Below are 20,722 nucleotides of genomic sequence, written 5' to 3'. Positions count from 1 at the left end.
GGAGGAGGAAAAAAAAGAAGAAGAAGGAGGAGGAGGAGGAGGAAAAAGAAGAAGAAGAAGGAGGAGGAGGAGGAAAAAGAAGAAGAAGAAGGAGGAGGAGGAGGAAAAAGAAGGAGGAGGAGGAAAAAGAAGAAGAAGAAGGAGGAGGAGGAGGAAAAAGAAGGAGGAGGAGGAGGAGGAGGAAAAAAAAGAAGGAGGAGGAGGAGGAGGAAAAAAAAGAAGGAGGAGGAGGAGGAGGAAAAAAAAGAAGGAGGAGGAGGAGGAGGAAAAAAAAGAAGAAGGAGGAGGAGGAGGAGGAAAAAAAAGAAGAAGGAGGAGGAGGAGGAGGAAAAAAAAGAAGAAGGAGGAGGAGGAGGAGGAAAAAAAAGAAGAAGGAGGAGGAGGAGGAGGAAAAAGAAGAAGAAGGAGGAGGAGGAGGAGGAAAAAGAAGAAGAATGAGGAGGAGGAGGAGGAAAAAGAAGAAGAATGAGGAGGAGGAGGAGGAAAAAGAAGAAGAAGGAGGAGGAGGAGGAGGAAAAAGAAGAAGAAGGAGGAGGAGGAGGAGGAAAAAGAAGAAGAAGGAGGAGGAGGAGGAGGAAAAAGAAGAAGAAGGAGGAGGAGGAGGAGGAAAAAGAAGAAGAAGGAGGAGGAGGAGGAGGAAAAAGAAGAAGAAGGAGGAGGAGGAGGAGGAAAAAGAAGAAGAAGGAGGAGGAGGAGGAGGAAAAAGAAGAAGAAGGAGGAGGAGGAGGAGGAAAAAGAAGAAGAAGGAGGAGGAGGAGGAGGAAAAAGAAGAAGAAGGAGGAGGAGGAGGAGGAAAAAGAAGAAGGAGGAGGAGGAGGAGGAGGAGGAAAAAAAAGAAGAAGAAGGAGGAGGAGGAGGAAAAAGAAGAAGAAGAAGAAGGAGGAGGAGGAGGAAAAAGAAGAAGAAGAAGAAGGAGGAGGAGGAGGAAAAAGAAGAAGAAGAAGGAGGAGGAGGAGGAAAAAGAAGGAGGAGGAGGAGGAAAAAGAAGGAGGAGGAGGAGGAGGAGGAAAAAGAAGAAGGAGGAGGAGGAGGAGGAAAAAAAAGAAGGAGGAGGAGGAGGAGGAAAAAAAAGAAGGAGGAGGAGGAGGAGGAAAAAAAAGAAGGAGGAGGAGGAGGAGGGAAAAAAAGAAGAAGGAGGAGGAGGAGGAGGAAAAAAAGAAGAAGGAGGAGGAGGAGGAGGAAAAAGAAGAAGAATGAGGAGGAGGAGGAGGAAAAAGAAGAAGAATGAGGAGGAGGAGGAGGAAAAAGAAGAAGAATGAGGAGGAGGAGGAGGAAAAAGAAGAAGAAGGAGGAGGAGGAGGAGGAAAAAGAAGAAGAAGGAGGAGGAGGAGGAAAAAGAAGAAGAAGAAGGAGGAGGAGGAGGAGGAAAAAGAAGAAGAAGAAGGAGGAGGAGGAGGAGGAAAAAGAAGAAGAAGAAGGAGGAGGAGGAAAAAAAAGAAGAAGAAGGAGGAGGAGGAAAAAAAGAAGAAGAAGGAGGAGGAGGAGGAGGAAAAAAAAGAAGAAGAAGGAGGAGGAGGAGGAAAAAGAAGAAGAAGGAGGAGGAGGAGGAAAAAGAAGAAGAAGGAGGAGGAGGAGGAAAAAGAAGAAGAAGAAGGAGGAGGAGGAGGAGGAAAAAAAAGAAGAAGAAGGAGGAGGAGGAGGAAAAAGAAGAAGAAGGAGGAGGAGGAGGAAAAAGAAGAAGAAGGAGGAGGAGGAGGAAAAAGAAGAAGAAGGAGGAGGAGGAGGAAAAAGAAGAAGAAGGAGGAGGAGGAGGAAAAAGAAGAAGAAGAAGGAGGAGGAGGAAAAAGAAGAAGAAGAAGGAGGAGGAGGAGGAAAAAGAAGAAGAAGAAGGGGGAGGAGGAGGAAAAAGAAGAAGAAGGAGGAGGAGGAGAAGGAGGAAAAGAAGAAGAAAAAATATGTATGACCACCAGGTGGCAGCAGACTTTACTTCATAGACACTACCTGACAGTGAGCACGTTGAAGTTTCCCTCCGCCAGAGAGAAGCCCTGATTATCCGTCCGAGACAATCCAAAGCCAAACGTCAACACAGAGAGAGTGAGGGTCAGGAGACGAGCGATCACGAAGAGTAGAGCCCAAAGAGTAAACCTGAGAGAGAGAGAGAAAATGGGGCAGACAGACACCAAGAAGAGAGAGAGTTACTGTACATTAGAGAGCATGAGTGCACAAACAGACATTTAGCAGCAATTCTAGCCAGTAGAGTGTGGTGTATGTAATTAATAGGGCCCTGATCAACACATAATCCTGATCATTTTGGCCACAGTTGAATATTAGTGACCTGCGACATCAGGTAAAACATTAAAGATTAGAATGTTTATTAAAGTAAACCGGATTGAACCGCTGAATCTAAACACACAGAACCGACATATTCAGCATGATAACATCACTAATGTTTGCACGATCACATGTTTAATCACACTGTTCGTTATTTGTGGCCACAGTGACGAACTACAAGGGTTAGGTGTGGAGTAAACGGATGAAGGCTAAAGTGGCGTTACCCTTTCTGCTTGTTTTCGTTGCTGAAGTAAAATAATCGTGAGGCATGGAAGAGAAGCTCCACCAGGTAATGAGGCACCAGAAGAACCAAGCCTAAACGGTGGAGACTGAAAGGGGGGGGGGGGGGGGGAGAAGAGAGAGAGAGTTTTACATGATTCATGATAAAACAAGACTACACTCAGCCATTGCAAAGAATTAGTTTCATAATTTAGGTGCTTTTTGGAGGTACGTCTTGGTACGTCATTCAAGGGAGAAAAACTCAGTTCCTTCTCCATATCAGAAGAGATTGAAACGAGATAACGCTCACAAATATGACGTGCTCCACTGCAGTGGTTAATGAGCTGCACATAAACACAGATAAACCTTCTCTCACAGGAGTTAAAACTGTGGTAAGTCTGGAGGCTTTCCTTGTTCCTCAGCATGAAATTACACATAAAAATATAATCTGATAATGCGTGATGCAGCTTGAAGCTAAATGATTTAAACTCTGAGTCTGTCGCAGACGCTTCAGTGTAAACAGGGACTGAGAAACTAGAATACATTTCAGAAAACACTCACTTGAGGACGTAGGCACCAGTGATGTGGAAAACGTAAAGGCAAATGTAGTAAAGTTGACGAGGAATATCTTCCTAAAAACAAAGGACGATGCAGTGGAATTAGTCAGCTCTTAATCCCAATAAATATGTCCAGAGAGTAAATGAAGATGATTTGATTTGTAGCCCATTATTACCCTGTTCTTCAGCGCTCAGGACCCCCACAGGACCACCGTGATTTAGGTGCTGGGTCATTCTCAGGGCTGCAGTGACACTGACGTGGTGGTGGTGTGTTAGTGTGTGTTGTGCTGGTGTAGAGTGGATCAGACACAGCAGTGCTGCTGGAGTTTTTAAACCCTGTGTCCACTCTCTGTCCACTCTGTGAGACACTCCTCCCTCGTTGGTCATCTGTTGCTCCACAGTTTGTGTTGGTTACTCTTCATCAGAGAACACAGGACTATTCTCAGCTCAACAGTGACATTGAGAGGTTTAGCACTGCTGTGTCTGATCCATATACCGGCACGACACACAACCACAACAGAATCATACTTGGTTTGTGGTGGTCATGTGGAGGTCCTGACCAATGAAGAACAGGGTGAAAGTGGGTAACGGATGTAGAGCAACATGTGGATTATCGTCTGTAATGTTATGAGAGAAGTTCAGCTGCAGTGCTCACCTTTCGTACTTTCTGAAAGTAAAGCTCTGGAAGGGCGTGGAACCAGTAGGCAATCTGACAGATGTAGAAGAATTTAACCTGAAATCTATAAACGTACAGAAAAGAGTGAATTAATTCAGGGCTGTCACTATCAAGTACATTCATAACTACCATACTACCACTTTAGCTATCGTTTAAATGTGTTTTTCAGACAGGAAAAACTATGACAAGGACCCAAGGTGTCACTGTTTGGAAGCACAGAATTGCTCCTCCACTTTTTTAAATGTGAGAGTGTGTGTTACAAGACATGACACACCCCCTCACAAGTGAATCACAAAATCATTTCTTGAGCTGCTTTGCATTATAAAGTGTCCAACTGACCTTCGGAAAATGGATAAATGAATCATTGGAAAATATAGGGCTCTGCCTGATTCCAGAACTTCTGGAATTGTCTCAGTTCCTGACCCCATGAATAATGTAGTGTCTCAAAAGTAAGGAAAGGTTCATACAAAATGAACATGGTTTGTAGACAGTGATCCAATTTTAGACACATGCTGCGGGGAAGGGGAATCCTGTGAGGCCACATTTACATGGGAGTGAACGGGTTACAAAACATTTTAGTCACCCTGGATGTAGGATACACACACACTGCCACTGCGTTCACTACATGAACATGGTACACATTCAGTGGAAGCTTACTTTGACCAAACAGAGCCATAGCCTCAGGATGATACATGATATTACTGAATGTCATAGTAATGTTAACAAGTGGGTTTCCCGTGGGTTTCCTCCGGGTGACTGTCTGTGAGGAGTGTGGTGTGTTCTCTCTGTGTCTGCGTGGGTTTCCTCCGGGTGACTGTCTGTGAGGAGTGTGGTGTGTTCTCTCTGTGTCTGCGTGGGTTTCCTCCGTGTGACTGTCTGTGAGGAGTGTGGTGTGTTCTCTCTTCTACCTGTGTGCTCCCAACCCACCGCGACCCTGAACTGGATAAGGGCTACAGACAATGAATGAATAAATAAATAAATAAAAAGCAATGCTTCTTGACGTGGCAATGAGCATGTGTTTACATCTGTTCTCAAAGGATAAGGTCTTGCTTAAAATGTTTTGAAGTCAGCTCTTTTTTTTTTATTTATTCAAACAAACCGTTAAACTGCCAGCCATTACGCAGCCATAGACAACGAGTGCCATTTAATCTTCGCTTCCGATTTGTCTGGCAGACTGAATCACTTCCAAATGTGATGGCATCGTCCCAAACCACATACTAGCATAGTAAATAGATTTATATATATACAAAATATTAAATAAATAAATAAATATAGCACCACCATTAATATCCATTCATTAGAAGAGGATGTGAGGGAAAGTGGTGTGTGTTTAGTGCTGCAGCAGATGAGGTTATAGACTGTGTAAATGTGCCACTGAGATTAACTTTACACTTCATAATCGAAGCGTAACACGGGGAGGTTAAACTAAACTGCAAAATCACTTGGTAGGCTACAATTTAGTGCAAAAGCAATCAGTGATTTTAAATATGGGGGAAAAAAGTAATGTCAAATATAATACTAATAACTTACAAACCAATGTCTAATCATGTTCTCACTGGTCAGAGTTCTGACTGAACCCACTGATGACGGTGGTTACGCTGCCAGCTCTCTTCTTTGTGCTGCCTGACTCTCGGGTTGCGCTCCCTGATGTTATTTGGTTGTAGTTCTGACACAAACGAGTTCCTGAGTGACAGCACAGGGCCCTAGACGTTGTTTAGTGCAGGAAGCACTCAAAAACTCAGGCAGCATGAGCGAGAGGGCTGGCTTCATAGGCAAAGTTCAAAGTTAATTTTTGAGATTACGTTTTTGATTCATCTGATGTTTGCTTGATTTTTTGGGACACAAACCTTATTATATACTGAAGGTCTCTGTGAATAATCTTAATAATAATTTAAACTGTAACAGATCTGTTTACACTTAGACCTAGGTTTAGATCCATAAACACAGTACAATGCCTATTAAAACTGATTAAACATTTGCTTAAAGACTGAATCGAGTGTTTCTCCCAAATGAAGAATGAATAAAACCCATCACACGAAAGTTTACAATAGCACACTTTCATGCTTCGCTTTCGGTGTTTTCTCAGCGGGTCTGGAGCTAGCCTCACACTTTAACAGGATGTAGAAGGGGGAAGTGACTTGCAGAAATCCTGTGACTAACCAAGAAAGTGATTTTCTGAATTTCAGAGAATGCAGCGCACATCACCTGGACTCAGCTCCGGGTCGAATTAATTACCTTTGAATCTGCAAATTAACGCATTTCTGCTTTTTTAATTCAAGGAGAATAAGAAACAGTAAACCTTCTGTACTTAAATCGGCAGGAACTTTAACCCAACAGCCTTATTATAGACTTAATCCTGGTGGAGATCAAAGGGAACCTTACTCTACGTGGTCTAAAGCTGACATACACCAGCTCATCCACGTTTCTTAGTTAGTGCCCCGTTGCTGCTACTTCTATGCTTCATAGGCGTTATGTGTAGTTAGTTGGGGCAGGGGGGGGTCTGCAATTGGAGAAAGAGCTTTTCCTGTTTGCCATCAGATCGACTTCAACTTACACAAATAAATAAACATATTCGTACGTGATTAAATAGAAAGACCCAGAGACTTACGCCATGTGTGTGTGAGGGTAGCCCTCCCATAGGAAAGTGGGGTTTGTCACAAATTCCTCCTTTAAAAGACGGAAGGAGAGAAAAAACATTGGGTCAATCCACAAACACGGACCGAAGGCATGTGCCAATCACTTCAAAAGGTAAACATTAAATGTGTCTACAACTGTTAAAATAAAAATCTGAATCCAGTCAATACGTTTATACAAGTCTACAAGCACTTACAAGTAACCTGAGAATGAGTCTACATGAGTCACTCAGTACTGTTCTTACCATCGTTTACCAACTTGTCGACAAACTCATCACAACACACTTCAAATTCTTGGTGTAGTTTTAATACAAAAAAATTTAATACAAAACAAAAATAAACCTTTACACAACTGACATAAAACTTTAATTTTCACACTCAGTAACGCTGGTTTATTTTCTTTTTATAATAAAGACTCCATATTAGTGTCAGGTGAGAAATGTAGCGTCGTGGACTTTCAGCTGCTGACGGACCCCTGGGTGATGAGAGAAAGCCCCCGCCAACCCCCTCCCGGTGACTGTCTGTGAGGAGTGTGGTGTGTTCTCCCTGTGTCTGCGTGGGTTTCCTCCGGGTGACTGTCTGTGAGGAGTGTGGTGTGTTCTCCCTGTGTCTGTGTGGGTTTCCTCCAGGTGACTGTCTGTGAGGAGTGTGGTGTGTTCTCCCTGTGTCTGCGTGGGTTTCCTCCGGGTGACTGTCTGTGAGGAGTGTGGTGTGTTCTCCCTGTGTCTGCGTGGGTTTCCTCCGGGTGACTGTCTGTGAGGAGTGTGGTGTGTTCTCCCTGTGTCTGCGTGGGTTTCCTCCGGGTGACTGTCTGTGAGGAGTGTGGTGTGTTCTCCCTGTGTCTGCGTGGTTTTCCTCCGGGTGACTGTCTGTGAGGAGTGTGGTGTGTTCTCCCTGTGTCTGCGTGGGTTTCCTCCGGGTAACTGTCTGTGAGGAGTGTGGTGTGTTCTCCCTGTGTCTGCGTGGGTTTCCTCCGGGTGACTGTCTGTGAGGAGTGTGGTGTGTTCTCCCTGTGTCTGCGTGGGTTTCCTCCGGGTGACTGTCTGTGAGGAGTGTGGTGTGTTCTCCCTGTTTCTGCGTGGGTTTCCTCCGGGTGACTGTCTGTGAGGAGTGTGGTGTGTTCTCCCTGTGTCTGCGTGGTTTTCCTCCGGGTGACTGTCTGTGAGGAGTGTGGTGTGTTCTCCCTGTGTCTGCGTGGGTTTCCTCCGGGTAACTGTCTGTGAGGAGTGTGGTGTGTTCTCCCTGTGTCTGCGTGGGTTTCCTCCGGGTGACTGTCTGTGAGGAGTGTGGTGTGTTCTCCCTGTGTCTGCGTGGGTTTCCTCCGGGTGACTGTCTGTGAGGAGTGTGGTGTGTTCTCCCTGTTTCTGCGTGGGTTTCCTCCGGGTGACTGTCTGTGAGGAGTGTGGTGTGTTCTCTCTGTGTCTGCGTGGGTTTCCTCCGGGTGACTGTCTGTGAGGAGTGTGGTGTGTTCTCTCTGTGTCCGCGTCGGTTTCCTCCGGGTGACTGTCTGTGAGGAGTGTGGTGTGTTCTCTCTGTGTCCGCGTGGGTTTCCTCCGGGTGACTGTCTGTGAGGAGTGTGGTGTGTTCTCTCTGTGTCGGCGTGGGTTTCCTCCGGGTGACTGTCTGTGAGGAGTGTGGTGTGTTCTCCCTGTGTCTGCGTGGGTTTCTTCCGGGTGACTGTCTGTGAGGAGTGTGGTGTGTTCTCCCTGTGTCTGCGTGGGTTTCCTCCGGGTGACTGTCTGTGAGGAGTGTGGTGTGTTCTCCCTGTGTCTGCGTGGGTTTCCTCCGGGTGACTGTCTGTGAGGAGTGTGGTGTGTTCTCCCTGTGTCTGCGTGGGTTTCCTCAGGGTGACTGTCTGTGAGGAGTGTGGTGTGTTCTCCCTGTGTCTGCGTGGGTTTCCTCCGGGTGACTGTCTGTGAGGAGTGTGGTGTGTTCTCTCTGTGTCCGCGTGGGTTTCCTCCGGGTGACTGTCTGTGAGGAGTGTGGTGTGTTCTCTCTGTGTCGGCGTGGGTTTCCTCCGGGTGACTGTCTGTGAGGAGTGTGGTGTGTACTCCCTGTGTCTGTGTGGGTTTGCTACAGGTGGCTTTCTGTGAGGAGTGTGGTGTGTTCTCTCTGTGTCTGTGAAGGTTTCCTCCAGGTGACTGTCTTTGAGGAGTGAGAGTGTGAGTGAATGTGTGTGTGTGTGTGTGTGTGTGTTGCCCTATGAAGGACTGGCGCCCCCTCCAGGGTGTGTTCCCGCCTTGCAACCAATGATTCCAGGTAGGCTCTGGACCCACCGCGACCCTGAACTGGATAAGGGCTACAGATAATGAATGAATGAATGAATGAATGAATGTATCATTGGTGCGTATTTAAACACACTCAGGTTTTCCTACCGCAGTGAGGATGCTGCAGCCCCAAACGAAAGAGAACAAGTAGAACGCTGCCAGCTGTCCAGACTCATTAAACTTGCTGTGTTTCGTTTTAGACAAATGTAGACGCCGATTAATTTTCTGCAGAAGGAAAGAACAAGGTTACTAACACCAAAAATGTGTGGGATCAAGGTAAATTAAAATATGTGTATAAGCTTTCATTAGCATAAAGCAGCTGTGTACTACCAACTAACATGCAAGTTTCTGTTTACTCGAAAAAAAGTGCTTTATGCCCTGAGCATCTTACAGATATCAACAAAATAGATAATTCATTAAAAAAACAACAGATTAATAGAAAGAAAAAGAAAAAAAAGCTACATGAAAGAGATACATTTAAAACTGTTTCTTAAAAGTGTGAGCAGAGTCTGACTGCCCTGTAAGAGCCGAAACGTTTTAGAAGAATAACAGTAAAAGGCCTCTTCACGTCACCTTTATAGTGTGTGTTTGCAAAGGGCTTCTATCTGCCAATCAATCATGAGTCTTAGAGACAGACATTCAGCTTCAAACACATCATTTAAGGAATTAAAAACCAAGTGGAATAGCCCTAAGATCCATCCCATATACAACAGTCAGCCAGTGAAGGTATTTCAGGATTTTGCAGTCAATCTTGGAGCCTATTAAAATGCAGAAACATCTTTTTACAGCTCTGCCAACACAGGCCCTTCATGATACTCCACTGTGGAAAGCAGCGAGTGTGTAGCAGGTGAGGTGAATGTCACAGGCGTCACATGAAAACAGGAGATGTTGGCTTTTTTTGTTATAGACTTAACGTGATTCTGGTTAAGACAAATAGTAAAAGCAGGTGAAACAGCATGAGACTAAGTTTTATTTATAATTATGTCTTTTAATCACACAATAATATCAAGCTGGGTGTTTGAAGGTGCAGTGTCAACACAACTCATGCAGCCCACAAAGTAATCCCGGGACGTCTGGTTTCACTGTGTGTGGTTTGGTAGACGCCCTAAACACACGCTAATGTGAGTTTTAAACTGCGTTTTCCATAATATTTCATACAAAGTTGTTTAAAGCCAACACCATCCTCATAATTATTGTATTTTTCCTGTTTATGAGCAAATAACATAATAAAATATCATCTGTCATGAGGACATATTTTCAAGTGTTTTCAAACAGACAAACACCAAAAAAAAGCCGTCACTTACGTCAAGGATGTACTCCTGGATCAGCGCATGGAGGATTATAGCAATGAGGAGATAGAAGAAAACGGTTGCAATGTCCTTGGGGCCATATTGGTAAAAGTTCACAGGGTCTGGCTTGTCTTCTGTATTAAAGAAAGATCCGTATGTAAGAGCTGCTGAAAAGACTCTGCACCATTGAGGCATTGTATTAGATTGAGGCGAACGTTTACCTGATGTCTGAGTGACGTTGTACTGGACTGTGATGAACATTATGGCAAACTTTGCTGTGACCTGAAATTAAAATGAACAGTAATCATTAAAAGAGTGAGAGAGAGAGACAGTCCGGAGGGGAACATGGCGCTGCAGGTCTTAATGAAATGTCTGTGACACTCTTTTGCAGAGTAAACAACAGCTCTCTATTGTCTTCTTTGACAACCTCACCTTTGCACTCCCACATGAGCTCAGGTCCCGCACTGTGATTGGAGAGACTCGGACGAGGGGGCGGGACAACTCTGAAGCGTCTGCACTTGACAATGACTCATTGTGTCCCATGCTTTCTGACTTGGGCAGCCTACAAAAAACAACTGGGTTGTCTTGTTTCACAGTGTGTGGGTTGGTGGGCTCCAGATCCACACATTAACTTTTGTCCGTTTTAAAAGGTTAAAGACACGTTTAGGTGTGAAGTGTGGGTTTGAAAGATATCATTTGATTAAGTCCTTATATTTCCAATGCAAATGTGTGGATGTGTGTAAATACGCGGGGTGTTGTGAGGTCACTTATCTTTTGATCTTTTCTAAAGTAAAGCTTGAAGCATTATAACTTTTCCAAGATGTCTGCCGTGTATATGCCCCATTTTCTCACAATGCTGGGAGGAGGACATATCCATGTCTTGTAGGTGTTTAAACATTTAAAAACAGGCACCACGTGTTATTAGAAATTATTTAACTTGCTTAAATCTGTCAACAGAATAACCAGATATACACTGCGTATAGCAGTAGGGCCACCTGCTTGTTTCTACAGTCACACTCCATTCCCTCAGCCCCACTGACCAGGCAGGAGCACTTTGTATTTCTACAATTATAAGACTGTAGTCCATCTGTTGCTCTGAATACTTTGCCACCCTGCTCTCACCTTGTTTTTCAACACCACGGGGGTATGATTTGAGTGGCGGACCATTCTCAGCGCTGCAGTGACACTGATGTAGTGGTGGTGTGAGTGGATCAGACACAGCAGTGCTGCTGGTGTGTGCGTTGCATGTCGTAAACGTGTTTTTACACATGGTTGTCATGGTTAAAAGGTTCAATTAGACTACACTTTTATATGCAAATGCTTTACACACTGTGACATCACAATAGAAGGAAAACAAAACAAAAACAAAACACTGGCTATTAACAAGTGTCTGCTTTTCAGGCTCACTTTCCCCACACGGGCCGTAAATGGTACCACACTGAAACGAAAACTCATTTAAACACTGTTTAATGTGTGAAACAGCGAGGAAAGTATGACACGGGTCCTTTAAACGTCCTAGGTGCTCAGGTAACGGTGACATATGTCTAAGTCTTCACCTATTTTAAATTGGCTGTTTACTGAACGTTGACAGAGTTTTAGCCTTATATCTTCCCCATGTATAAGCGGGGGTGTGTGAATGCTGGGTGGTGTGACGTCACAAAAGTAACTCATTCGAAATGAGCCGTTTTTGAAGCCCAGAAACTATTTATGAGCTTTAATAATGTTTAAATACCACTGCACACACTATATATCCATTCATGTAACATAAGATATCCTTAACATTGGGCGATAAAAACAGAATAGGTTGCATTTGGTACCACACTGAACTGTAAACTTCAGCTCACACTGGTTTATTTATAAATTAGCGAGGAATCTGTGGGTTTTTAAAAGACATGGGGCCTTTAAAAGCCCCGAGGACTCACTCAGCGGGGGTATATTCGCACTGGTCTCATATCAGAGCACATTTAAAGGATTTAATCTGTCCGTACCTCAAACATGAGCCCGAGGAGGATGACCATGGCCAGACACGAAACCATATCAGCGTGATTCTGGATCACAAACTCGTGGCTCAACACCGGCGGACTTTTGTTCTTCTTTCTGAAGCCCATTCTGGCGCCAGGAGCTGGTTAAACCCCGACTGAAGCGTCCTGAGCCCCAAAGATAAAGAGAAATAAAGAAAAAGCTGTGAGTGTAAGTCTGGACTCTCTCTCTCTTTCCCCCTCTCTCTCTGCTCCTTCAGCTGCTGCTCCCAACGCTAACGCTACACCCGTCAACTGCAGCTACACGCTACACAATAAAAGTCTTCTTTTAGGACACAAACAAATGCGTTTTTTTCAGTGAAGCATTGTTTTGTTTTGTTTTAATAATTGTTACAATATACAGCTTTGCTGATGACAACACGTCGAAATTATTTAAGGCTTAGCAATGTGTACAAGTGGGAACGAGATAAATCATTTTAATCTCAATTATGTCCATCCCACGCATTATTATCTCGTTCCCACGTCTAATTAAGTTGATCCACGCTTAAAATATTCCCAGTTCCTCTGTATTAAATGTTGAATAAGAGGACACAACTCGATTTTTTTATTTTATTTTATATAATAATTAAATTTTCAAATACATAGATTTTTTTTTAAAGCAAAGCACCTTTTTATTAATAAAAACTTCTTCAGTGGAAGAATAATATCTGGGGAATAAAACTTTTTTGGAATAATTTTGGAGTGTGGTTTTTCCAGTAATAACTAGTGTAGTGTAAAATATTGTATTTAAAAAAAATAAATTAATGATGATATATTTTTTTATTAACAAAGTGAGGAATATGACTCTTTTTAACTACTAATGTATTTTATTAAGCAGCACATGCACACACACACACACACACACACACACACACACACACACACGCACAGCCTATAGTCCAGGTCAAAATCCCATAAATATCCTGGCAGGAGCTTGAGGTGATGCTGTCCTCTCGCTGCCCAATTCCTCTCCAGTGGCACATCTAGGCCATCTGCAGGCTCCTCAGGACCGAGAGGCTGCAGAGTCTCTTTGATATTAACTTGTCATACTGTAGTGTTAAATCCTTGAATGCATATGTAACTTAAAATATTCATTCATTTATTCATTCATTCATTCATTGTCTGTAACCCTTATCCATTTCAGGGTCACGGTGGGTCCAGAGCACTACCTGGAATCATTGGGCGCAAGGCAGGAATACACCCTGGAGGGGGCGCCAGTCCTTCACAGGGCAACACAGACACACACACACATTCACACCTACGGACAATTTTGAGTCACCAATCCACCTACCAACATGTGTTTTTGGACTGTGGGAGGAAACCCACGCGGACACAGACAGTAACCCAAAGCTGGAATCGAACCCACAACCTCCAGGTCCCTGGAGCTGTGTGACTGCGACACCTACCTGCTGCACCACCGTGCCACAAACTTAAAATATTGTATTAGGTAAATATTAAATACTTGTTTTAAAAAGATTATATATTTAATGGGCTGCATGGTGGCACAGCAGGTAGGTGTCGCAGTCACACAGCTCAAGGGACCTGGAGGTTATGGGTTCGATTCCCGCTCCGGGTGACTGTCTGGGAGGAGTGTGATGTGTTCTCCCTGTGTCTGCGTGGGTTTCCTCCGGGTGACTGTCTGTGAGGAGTGTGATGTGTTCTCCCTGTGTCCGCGTGGGTTTCCTCCGGGTGACTGTCTGTGAGGAGTGTGGTGTGTTCTCTCTATGTCCGCGTGGGTTTCCTCCGGGTGACTGTCTGTGAGGAGTGTGATGTGTTCTCCCTGTGTCCGCGTGGGTTTCCTCCGGGTGACTGTCTGTGAGGAGTGTGGTGTGTTCTCTCTGTGTCTGCGTGGGTTTCCTCCGGGTGACTGTCTGTGAGGAGTGTGATGTGTTCTCCCTGTGTCCGCGTGGGTTTCCTCCGGGTGACTGTCTGTGAGGAGTGTGGTGTGTTCTCCCTGTGTTCGCGTGGGTTTCCTCCGGGTGACTGTCTGTGAGGAGTGTGATGTGTTCTCCCTGTGTCCGCGTGGGTTTCCTCCGGGTGACTGTCTGTGAGGAGTGTGGTGTGTTCTCCCTGTGTCCGCGTGGGTTTCCTCCGGGTGACTGTCTGTGAGGAGTGTGGTGTGTTCTCTCTATGTCCGCGTGGGTTTCCTCCAGGTGACTGTCTGTGAGGAGTGTGGTGTGTTCTCCCTGAGTTTGCGTGGGTTTCCTCCGGGTGCTCCTGTTTCCTCCCATGGTCCAAAAACACACATTGGTAGGTTGATTGGCGACTCAAAAGTGAATGTGTGATTGTGTGTGTTGCCCTGTGATGGACTGGCGCCCCCTCCAGGGTGTATTCCCGCCTTGCGCCCAATGATTCCAACTAGGCTCTGTACCCACTGTGACCCTGAAATGGATAAGCGGTTACAGATAAGGGTGGCAGAACTAATGTGAGCCAGACGTGGGCCCCAGCCGGTGATTTGTGGCCCTCATTTAATGCGCCTCTGTGGAGTGGGTAGCTCAAGTGCATACATTCTATTTGGCAAGTGGGTGATAAGAAAAGAGATAAGGTAACATTTTATTGATCCTGAAGGTAATTGAGGCATCACGATATAGACATAATACACAAGACCAGACTTACATCAGATAAATAAAAAAGTGTGAGGATTACAAAAGCACTAATAAAAAAAAAATAAAGTAACCACAGTGAGATATATACGTGACGTACATGAGAATATCTTTAAAATGCATTTGCCAACAAATTAGGTAGTAAAATTAATAAATTAATTAATTAAAAAAATAAAGACCACAGTGGTCGGTCTACAGAGCAGAAATAAGTGACAGTAGAGGGTCGCAGTATTTTTGGGATCTGGGATTATAGTAAAACCGACGAAGTGCACTTCTTAGGGAGTAGGAAGACGTAAGACTCTTATTTTGAATCGTAGCCCTCTTTTGAACCGGAGGCTGTGTTGATGGAGGAGGAGGGGCTATGAGCTTCACGTTGTGGGAACGGTGTCACTCTCTTTTCAGCAGGTTCTCTGTGTTTTTATGTATTTTTGATCGCTTTAAACGTTTGTTTTTATTCTAATTAACACATTTCTAATTTCGTCGTCTCTTTGACTGTAAATAGTTTGGCGTATTAATTAAGAGTTAAGAGTATTGCACAGCTTGGTGCTTAGATCATGCGTTTTATCACATTTACTCTTAATTTACGCGTTTAAAACTTAATTTTCAGACAGGCGTAGGCTTTGTAGTCACTAATGTACGTTTCTGTTGAAAGTTAAAACCTTGTGGGCGTCTCACTGCGTTTACTACGGTATGTTTCTGTTTGTTTTTGAAAGGAGTTGTTGCTGGTGATGCACAGCTTTATTTACTGATGTTATTCTTTGTGAAGATAGAATTAAGCTTAATTTCTTTCAAATAAAACATGATTCAAATATACAGAAGTTATCAAAAATATCCAAAACATATAAGAATCTTTGATATGTTAATTATTTGTTATTTTGAAGCTTTATTTAAAAGACAAAAAAGGTATAAATGTATGTACAGGGCATCCACCAAAGGCTCAATCTTTGTAAGCATGGTCTGGTGGGGGGCGTTAATGTCCATAGCATGGGTAACTTGCACGTAAATGAAGATACCATTGAGGTGGAGGCCAATAGTGTGACTTTAGAGTGACGTATACCGCCTTCAGAGTGATGTTTTGACTTGGGAAGTCCATGGTTATTTCAGCAAGAGAGTGCCAAGCCTCTGTCTGCACATGCTACAAGTCTTTTATAGACAGTGTGTGTATGCTACACTACCCTACCTGCAGTTTAGATGTCTCCCCTATGGCATATCGTGAAGGGAACAATCATAAAACTGTTCGGTTATTTTAATTTTCACTCAAAGCTTTAATTTAACTTCTGTTTAACTATATGTTTGTTCTGTTTCTTCAGAAATGGCCGGAGTAGACATGGATCCTGAGGTAGCACTGGGTTTATTTGAGGAGGGAGCTACTTTGGTTCTGCTTGGTGTTCCTGAAGGAACTGAGCTGGGTCTGGACTATAAGAGCTGGGGGGTGGGTCCTCGTTTCCGCGGAGTAAAAATGATCCCACCCGGGATTCACTTTCTCCATTACAGCTCTGTAAACAGTAAAAGCTGTGGTGGAGAGGTGGGCCCCAGAAAAGGCCTGTTCCTCTCCCTGAAGCCCCGGGAGCTGGTCCTGGCTCATTGGGACAAACAAGAAGAGGATCTGGACTTTTCCGCTACTGAGAATCTTGAGGAAGTGGCTCGAGTGAGAGCAGGGCTTCGTGAACTGGACCCGTACCTGGGGCCTTACCCTTACGACACGCTGAGGAAGTGGGTTTCTCTGACGGACAAACTCAACCAGGAGGTGGCCCAAGCCCTGCAGCCTCTCAGTGGACGAGTGTGTGCTTTCAGTGATGTAATTCCCGAGCTCCAGCTCACACACACCAAGGACAGAGCCCAGCAGAATCTTCCCCGCAATGACACAGAGTGCCAGAACATGAAGGAGGGACTGGACAGGCTCCCGAAGATGAAGCAGAGGGAAGGGACAGAGCTCCGTTTCTCTGAGATCCCCAAACACATGTATCCTCCAGGGGCCACTCCGGCTCAGATAACTCAGTGCAGCATGGACTTTAGCTATGCACTCAACTGCCTGCTGGAGAGCCACTATAAGGACCAGCCTCTCAATGTTCTGGGTAGGTAAAGGGGTTTTATCCAAATGAGATGCTCTGAACCAGCTCCATATGAATATAATGCTCAAATTCCAAGTTTGGGTTAGAGGGTTTTATAGACCCACAGTATTGGCCTGTGGAACTGTGTTTTCTACAGTGGAGTTCCCTCAAGTAACACTGGGATGAGATCTAGCCTACATCCCTGCTTTTGTTTAGTCGACAACGCATCTTTCATGAACGATGACTATAGGCCTATCGCAAAGGCCAATTTTGTAGATGATATATTGTCCCAGAAATTATTTCAATTAACAATACTCATTCATTGTCTCTAAGCACTTATCCAGTTCAGGGTCGCAGAGGGGCTGGGGCCTACCCAGAATCATTGGGAGTAAGGCATGAACACACCCTGGAGGAGGCGCCAGTCTTTCACAGGCGACACACACACACTCTGACACATTTGAGTCGCCAATTCACCTACCAACGTGTGTTTTTGGACAGTGGGAGGAAACCAGAGCACCCGGAGGAAACCCACGCAGACACAGAGAGAACACACCACACTCCTCACAGACAGTCACCCGGAGGAAACCCACGCAGACACAGAGAGAACACACCACACTCCTCACAGACAGTCACCCGGAGGAAACCCACGCAGACACAGGGAGAACACACCACACTCCTCACAGACAGTCACCCGGAGGAAACCCACGCAGACACAGGGAGAACACACCACACTCCTCACAGACAGTCACCCGGAGGAAACCCACGCAGACACAGGGAGAACACACCACACTCCTCACAGACAGTCACCCGGAGGAAACCCACGCAGACACAGGGAGAACACACCACACTCCTCACAGACAGTCACCCGGAGGAAACCCACGCAGACACAGGGAGAACACACCACACTCCTCACAGACAGTCACCCGGAGGAAACCCACGCAGACACAGGGAGAACACACCACACTTCTCACAGACAGTCACCCGGAGGAAACCCACGCAGACACAGGGAGAACACACCACACTCCTCACAGACAGTCACCCGGAGGAAACCCACGCAGACACAGGGAGAACACACCACACTCCTCACAGACAGTCACCCGGAGGAAACCCACGCAGACACAGGGAGAACACACCACACTCCTCACAGACAGTCACCCGGAGGAAACCCACGCAGACACAGGGAGAACACACCACACTCCTCACAGACAGTCACCCGGAGGAAACCCACGCAGACACAGAGAGAACACACCACACTCCTCACAGACAGTCACCCGGAGGAAACCCACGCAGACACAGAGAACACACCACGCTCCTCACAGACAGTCACCCGGAGGAAACCCACGCAGACACAGAGAGAACACACCACGCTCCTCACAGACAGTCACCAGGAGCAGGACTCGAACCCACAATCTCCAGGTCCCTGGAGCTTTGTGACCGCGACACCTACCTGCTGTGCCACCGTGCCGTCCCAATTAACAAAATTGTCATTTTAATACCACGGTTATAATGATAATAGCATAGTAAAGCAGTCACACCCCTTTAAAGAGGAATGAGCTTTTGACTAACTATTTAGAATAATCGTATATTGAAACTGGAATATAAAAAATATTTAATGTGCTTAATAAATAAAATTAAAACCACTGTTTTTATAAAAAAGCTTTAATGTCTAAAAAAAAGTGATTGAGGATATATCCAGATAGGAGAAGTCAATAATGTCAGTACTGTGACATGCTAGGTGACTAGAATAATTACTGAACACAGACATGGTAATATTATTTGAAACAAAGTATACTGTATCCCTCTGACTGTGTGTGTGTGTGTGTGTGTGTGTGTGTGTGTGTGTGTGTGTGTGTGTGTGTGTGTGTGTGTGTGTGTGTGTGTGTCGTAGGTGAGCTGCAGTTCGCCTTTGTGTGTTTCCTGATTGGGAACGTGTACGAGGCGTTTGAGCACTGGAAGAGTCTGCTGGCTCTACTGTGTAAGAGCGAGGACGCCATCAAGGACAGGAAGGATCTGTATCTGGGGCTTATCTCTGTGCTCTACCACCAGCTGGGGGAGGTCCCTCCGGACTTCTATGTGGACATAGTGTCCCAGAACAACTTCCTCACCTCCACTCTGCAGGTGAATGTCTTGGTAGTGGTAGCTGCCTGAATATCATAAAACAGCAGTTTATAGACATGTAGCTTGAGGTGCAGAATGTATTTTCTGCTAAATAGTATATGATCCTGATGATTAGGATCAATATATGTAACATAACGAACATCCTACTGAGTTTGAATTACACAGTTCCTCAGAGTAGAGCAGAGCTGTGTCCAAAAGGGCCCCCACTCACGATTCCCTGACCACTCACTGAATTCCTGAATTATTCCCTGAATTACTCACTATATAGTGCACAATTATAAGGAAATGATTACAGGAAGGTAGTGAACAGATACTGCTCACTGTTACTGGTTGATGGCAGATACACACAAACACTATAAACACCATGCCCCTCTATAACCATTAAGTCTAATGCTGGGATCAGACTATGATACCGAATATGAGCGTTGGGGCAGGGTAACGGTTATTAAGTGACTTAATAAAAGATCAGCATCTAGGACGCCCCATGGCACCACCATGAAAATCTAGCATGTTAGAATGTTGGGATCTTTTCGCCTAGTCTGACATCCTACAGCATGTTCCTTGACGATGACCAATAGGATCACAGCGCTCTGAAAGAGGGAGGCTCTGCTGCCGCTGTCAGGTGGAAAAACGAAACAGGGAATGCTCTTGACGTGTTAACACACTACCTCAAGTTCTCTTTGCAGGAGACGGTCTACTCTCTCCTCCTCGAAACACACAGGAACGGGTCCACAATCGTGTTTTCTTCTTCGTTTTGGAACACAAAACCGTCAGCAGCACACACAGCTTGACCCACCTCCGTGGGAAACTCGGAACTCATGCAATGGCGCGAACAAAGAACGGTCCGTGTCAAACGTGTGGTGTTGCCAGTTTCCGGAGCAAGACACGGCACGGATATGTAGCGGCAATCTGACATAGGGAACGCCATGGAAGATAATAATGTAGTGTAGTCTGATCCAGGCATAACAGCACACACGGGAAGAGCCGTATACACACACTGCCATAATAATATCCTTCATGGGACGGACATGGGTTACTCTGTGTATTTTTGTATGCGTTATCCACTAGGGTAAGTCAGTTGTACACTATTTACTTTGGTGCATTTTGGGAATGTTTGAGTGCTCTGAGAATTGTGCAGTGTGTTTATAGACACCACTACAAGAGGCAGAACCTATATAGTGAATAGTGCACTGTTTTGGAAACTAGATATTATTTATTAATCCCACAGGGGAAACTGAATCCCAGCATTTAACCCATCCATGGTAGTGAACAGCCACCCACACACTCAGAGCTGCGGGCTGCCAGCCTCAGTGCCCGGGGACCTGTTGGGTGTTAGGTGCCTTGCTGTGGATGTTGAGGGAGGAGGGAGTGTAGGGAAATATTTAAATAAGTCATATGTTAATCATACATAAGAACAGATGCATTGATTCTGACTCTAATTATTTACAGTCCTAATTTATCATGTTATTTTTGTTTGTTTTGTTTTTGTCTCCGGTTCAGGATTTCTTCCAGTTTGCCTGTGCGCCTGGTGTCGATGCGACTCTCCGCAAAAGAGCAGAGAAGTTCAAAGCTCATCTGACCAAGAAGTTCCGCTGGGATTTCGATGCAGATCTGGAGGACTGTGCTCCGGTGGTGGTGGAGCTGCCAGAAGGAGTCACACTGGACTGATGAAGTTAATGTAATGATACCAGGTGGAGTTCAGTCACTGTAGAGGGTTTCCTCTACTGCTGCTTCACTGCTGAAGCTTCTGTTTGTACGATGACCACACGTTCACACATTTCCTGGAGGAGCAGAGTTTGTGGATTCCACCTTCTGCGTCGTTTGCCTCTAAACACCTTGTTTTTCAAACGGACATTGTTTAGCTCTTGGAGAAAGTCCTAACCAGTAGGAGACGGGTTACAATTCACTGTAATATTATAGACGAGGGATGGGCGTTGGCTGAATACTGATTAAAAACAACCTAACATCATTTTGAATATTTTCTTTTAAATAAATTTCAGGTCCATATTCATTTGTGGCG

The 20,722-nt window shown here is 45.0% G+C and overlaps 2 protein-coding genes across 4 annotated transcripts in view; one reads left to right on the top strand and one right to left on the bottom strand.

The window, feature by feature from the left end:
- The window catches only part of zgc:113278 (Translocating chain-associated membrane protein 1-like 1-like), a 21,040-nt gene extending 9,008 nt beyond the window's left edge, over positions 1-12,032 (bottom strand). The window contains exons 1-9 of the mRNA XM_066670349.1: positions 11,901-12,032; positions 10,134-10,194; positions 9,928-10,046; positions 8,732-8,848; positions 6,332-6,390; positions 3,703-3,787; positions 3,052-3,122; positions 2,496-2,600; positions 1,942-2,085 (exon numbers count right to left, since the gene is read on the bottom strand). Coding sequence (XP_066526446.1) covers positions 1,942-2,085; positions 2,496-2,600; positions 3,052-3,122; positions 3,703-3,787; positions 6,332-6,390; positions 8,732-8,848; positions 9,928-10,046; positions 10,134-10,194; positions 11,901-12,020 — 881 coding nt within the window. The 5' untranslated portion in view covers positions 12,021-12,032. The remainder of the gene's footprint in view (positions 1-1,941; positions 2,086-2,495; positions 2,601-3,051; positions 3,123-3,702; positions 3,788-6,331; positions 6,391-8,731; positions 8,849-9,927; positions 10,047-10,133; positions 10,195-11,900) is intronic.
- aar2 (AAR2 splicing factor) lies at positions 11,960-20,722 on the top strand. Of its 3 annotated transcripts, none has more exons than XM_066670348.1 (4): positions 11,960-12,102; positions 15,844-16,608; positions 18,473-18,702; positions 20,203-20,722. In XM_066670348.1, exons 2-4 carry the CDS (start codon positions 15,846-15,848, stop codon positions 20,368-20,370), a joined length of 1,161 nt encoding a protein of 386 aa, XP_066526445.1. In that variant the 5' UTR covers positions 11,960-12,102; positions 15,844-15,845; the 3' UTR covers positions 20,371-20,722. The 3 variants fall into 3 exon arrangements, with proteins under 3 accessions (XP_066526445.1, XP_066526443.1, XP_066526444.1); XM_066670346.1 differs by lacking the exon at positions 11,960-12,102 and adding an exon at positions 14,808-14,938; XM_066670347.1 differs by lacking the exon at positions 11,960-12,102 and adding an exon at positions 14,945-15,221.

The sequence above is a fragment of the Hoplias malabaricus genome, chromosome 5 (genome assembly GCF_029633855.1).
Source record: "Hoplias malabaricus isolate fHopMal1 chromosome 5, fHopMal1.hap1, whole genome shotgun sequence".
NCBI lineage: Eukaryota > Metazoa > Chordata > Actinopteri > Characiformes > Erythrinidae > Hoplias > Hoplias malabaricus.
Note: the sequence above shows the minus strand (reverse complement) of the source record. Positions and strands in the feature narration are given on the sequence as shown.

Excerpts from the sequence above, each read along its gene's own strand:
- aar2 (XM_066670348.1), top strand. The coding sequence starts at position 15,846 with ATGGCCGGAGTAGACATGGATCCTGAGGTAGCACTGGGTTTATTTGAG. Across the intron at positions 16,609-18,472 it reads CCAGCCTCTCAATGTTCTGG|GTGAGCTGCAGTTCGCCTTT; the intron begins GTAGGTAAAGGG and ends TGTGTGTCGTAG. Across the intron at positions 18,703-20,202 it reads TCCTCACCTCCACTCTGCAG|GATTTCTTCCAGTTTGCCTG; the intron begins GTGAATGTCTTG and ends TCTCCGGTTCAG.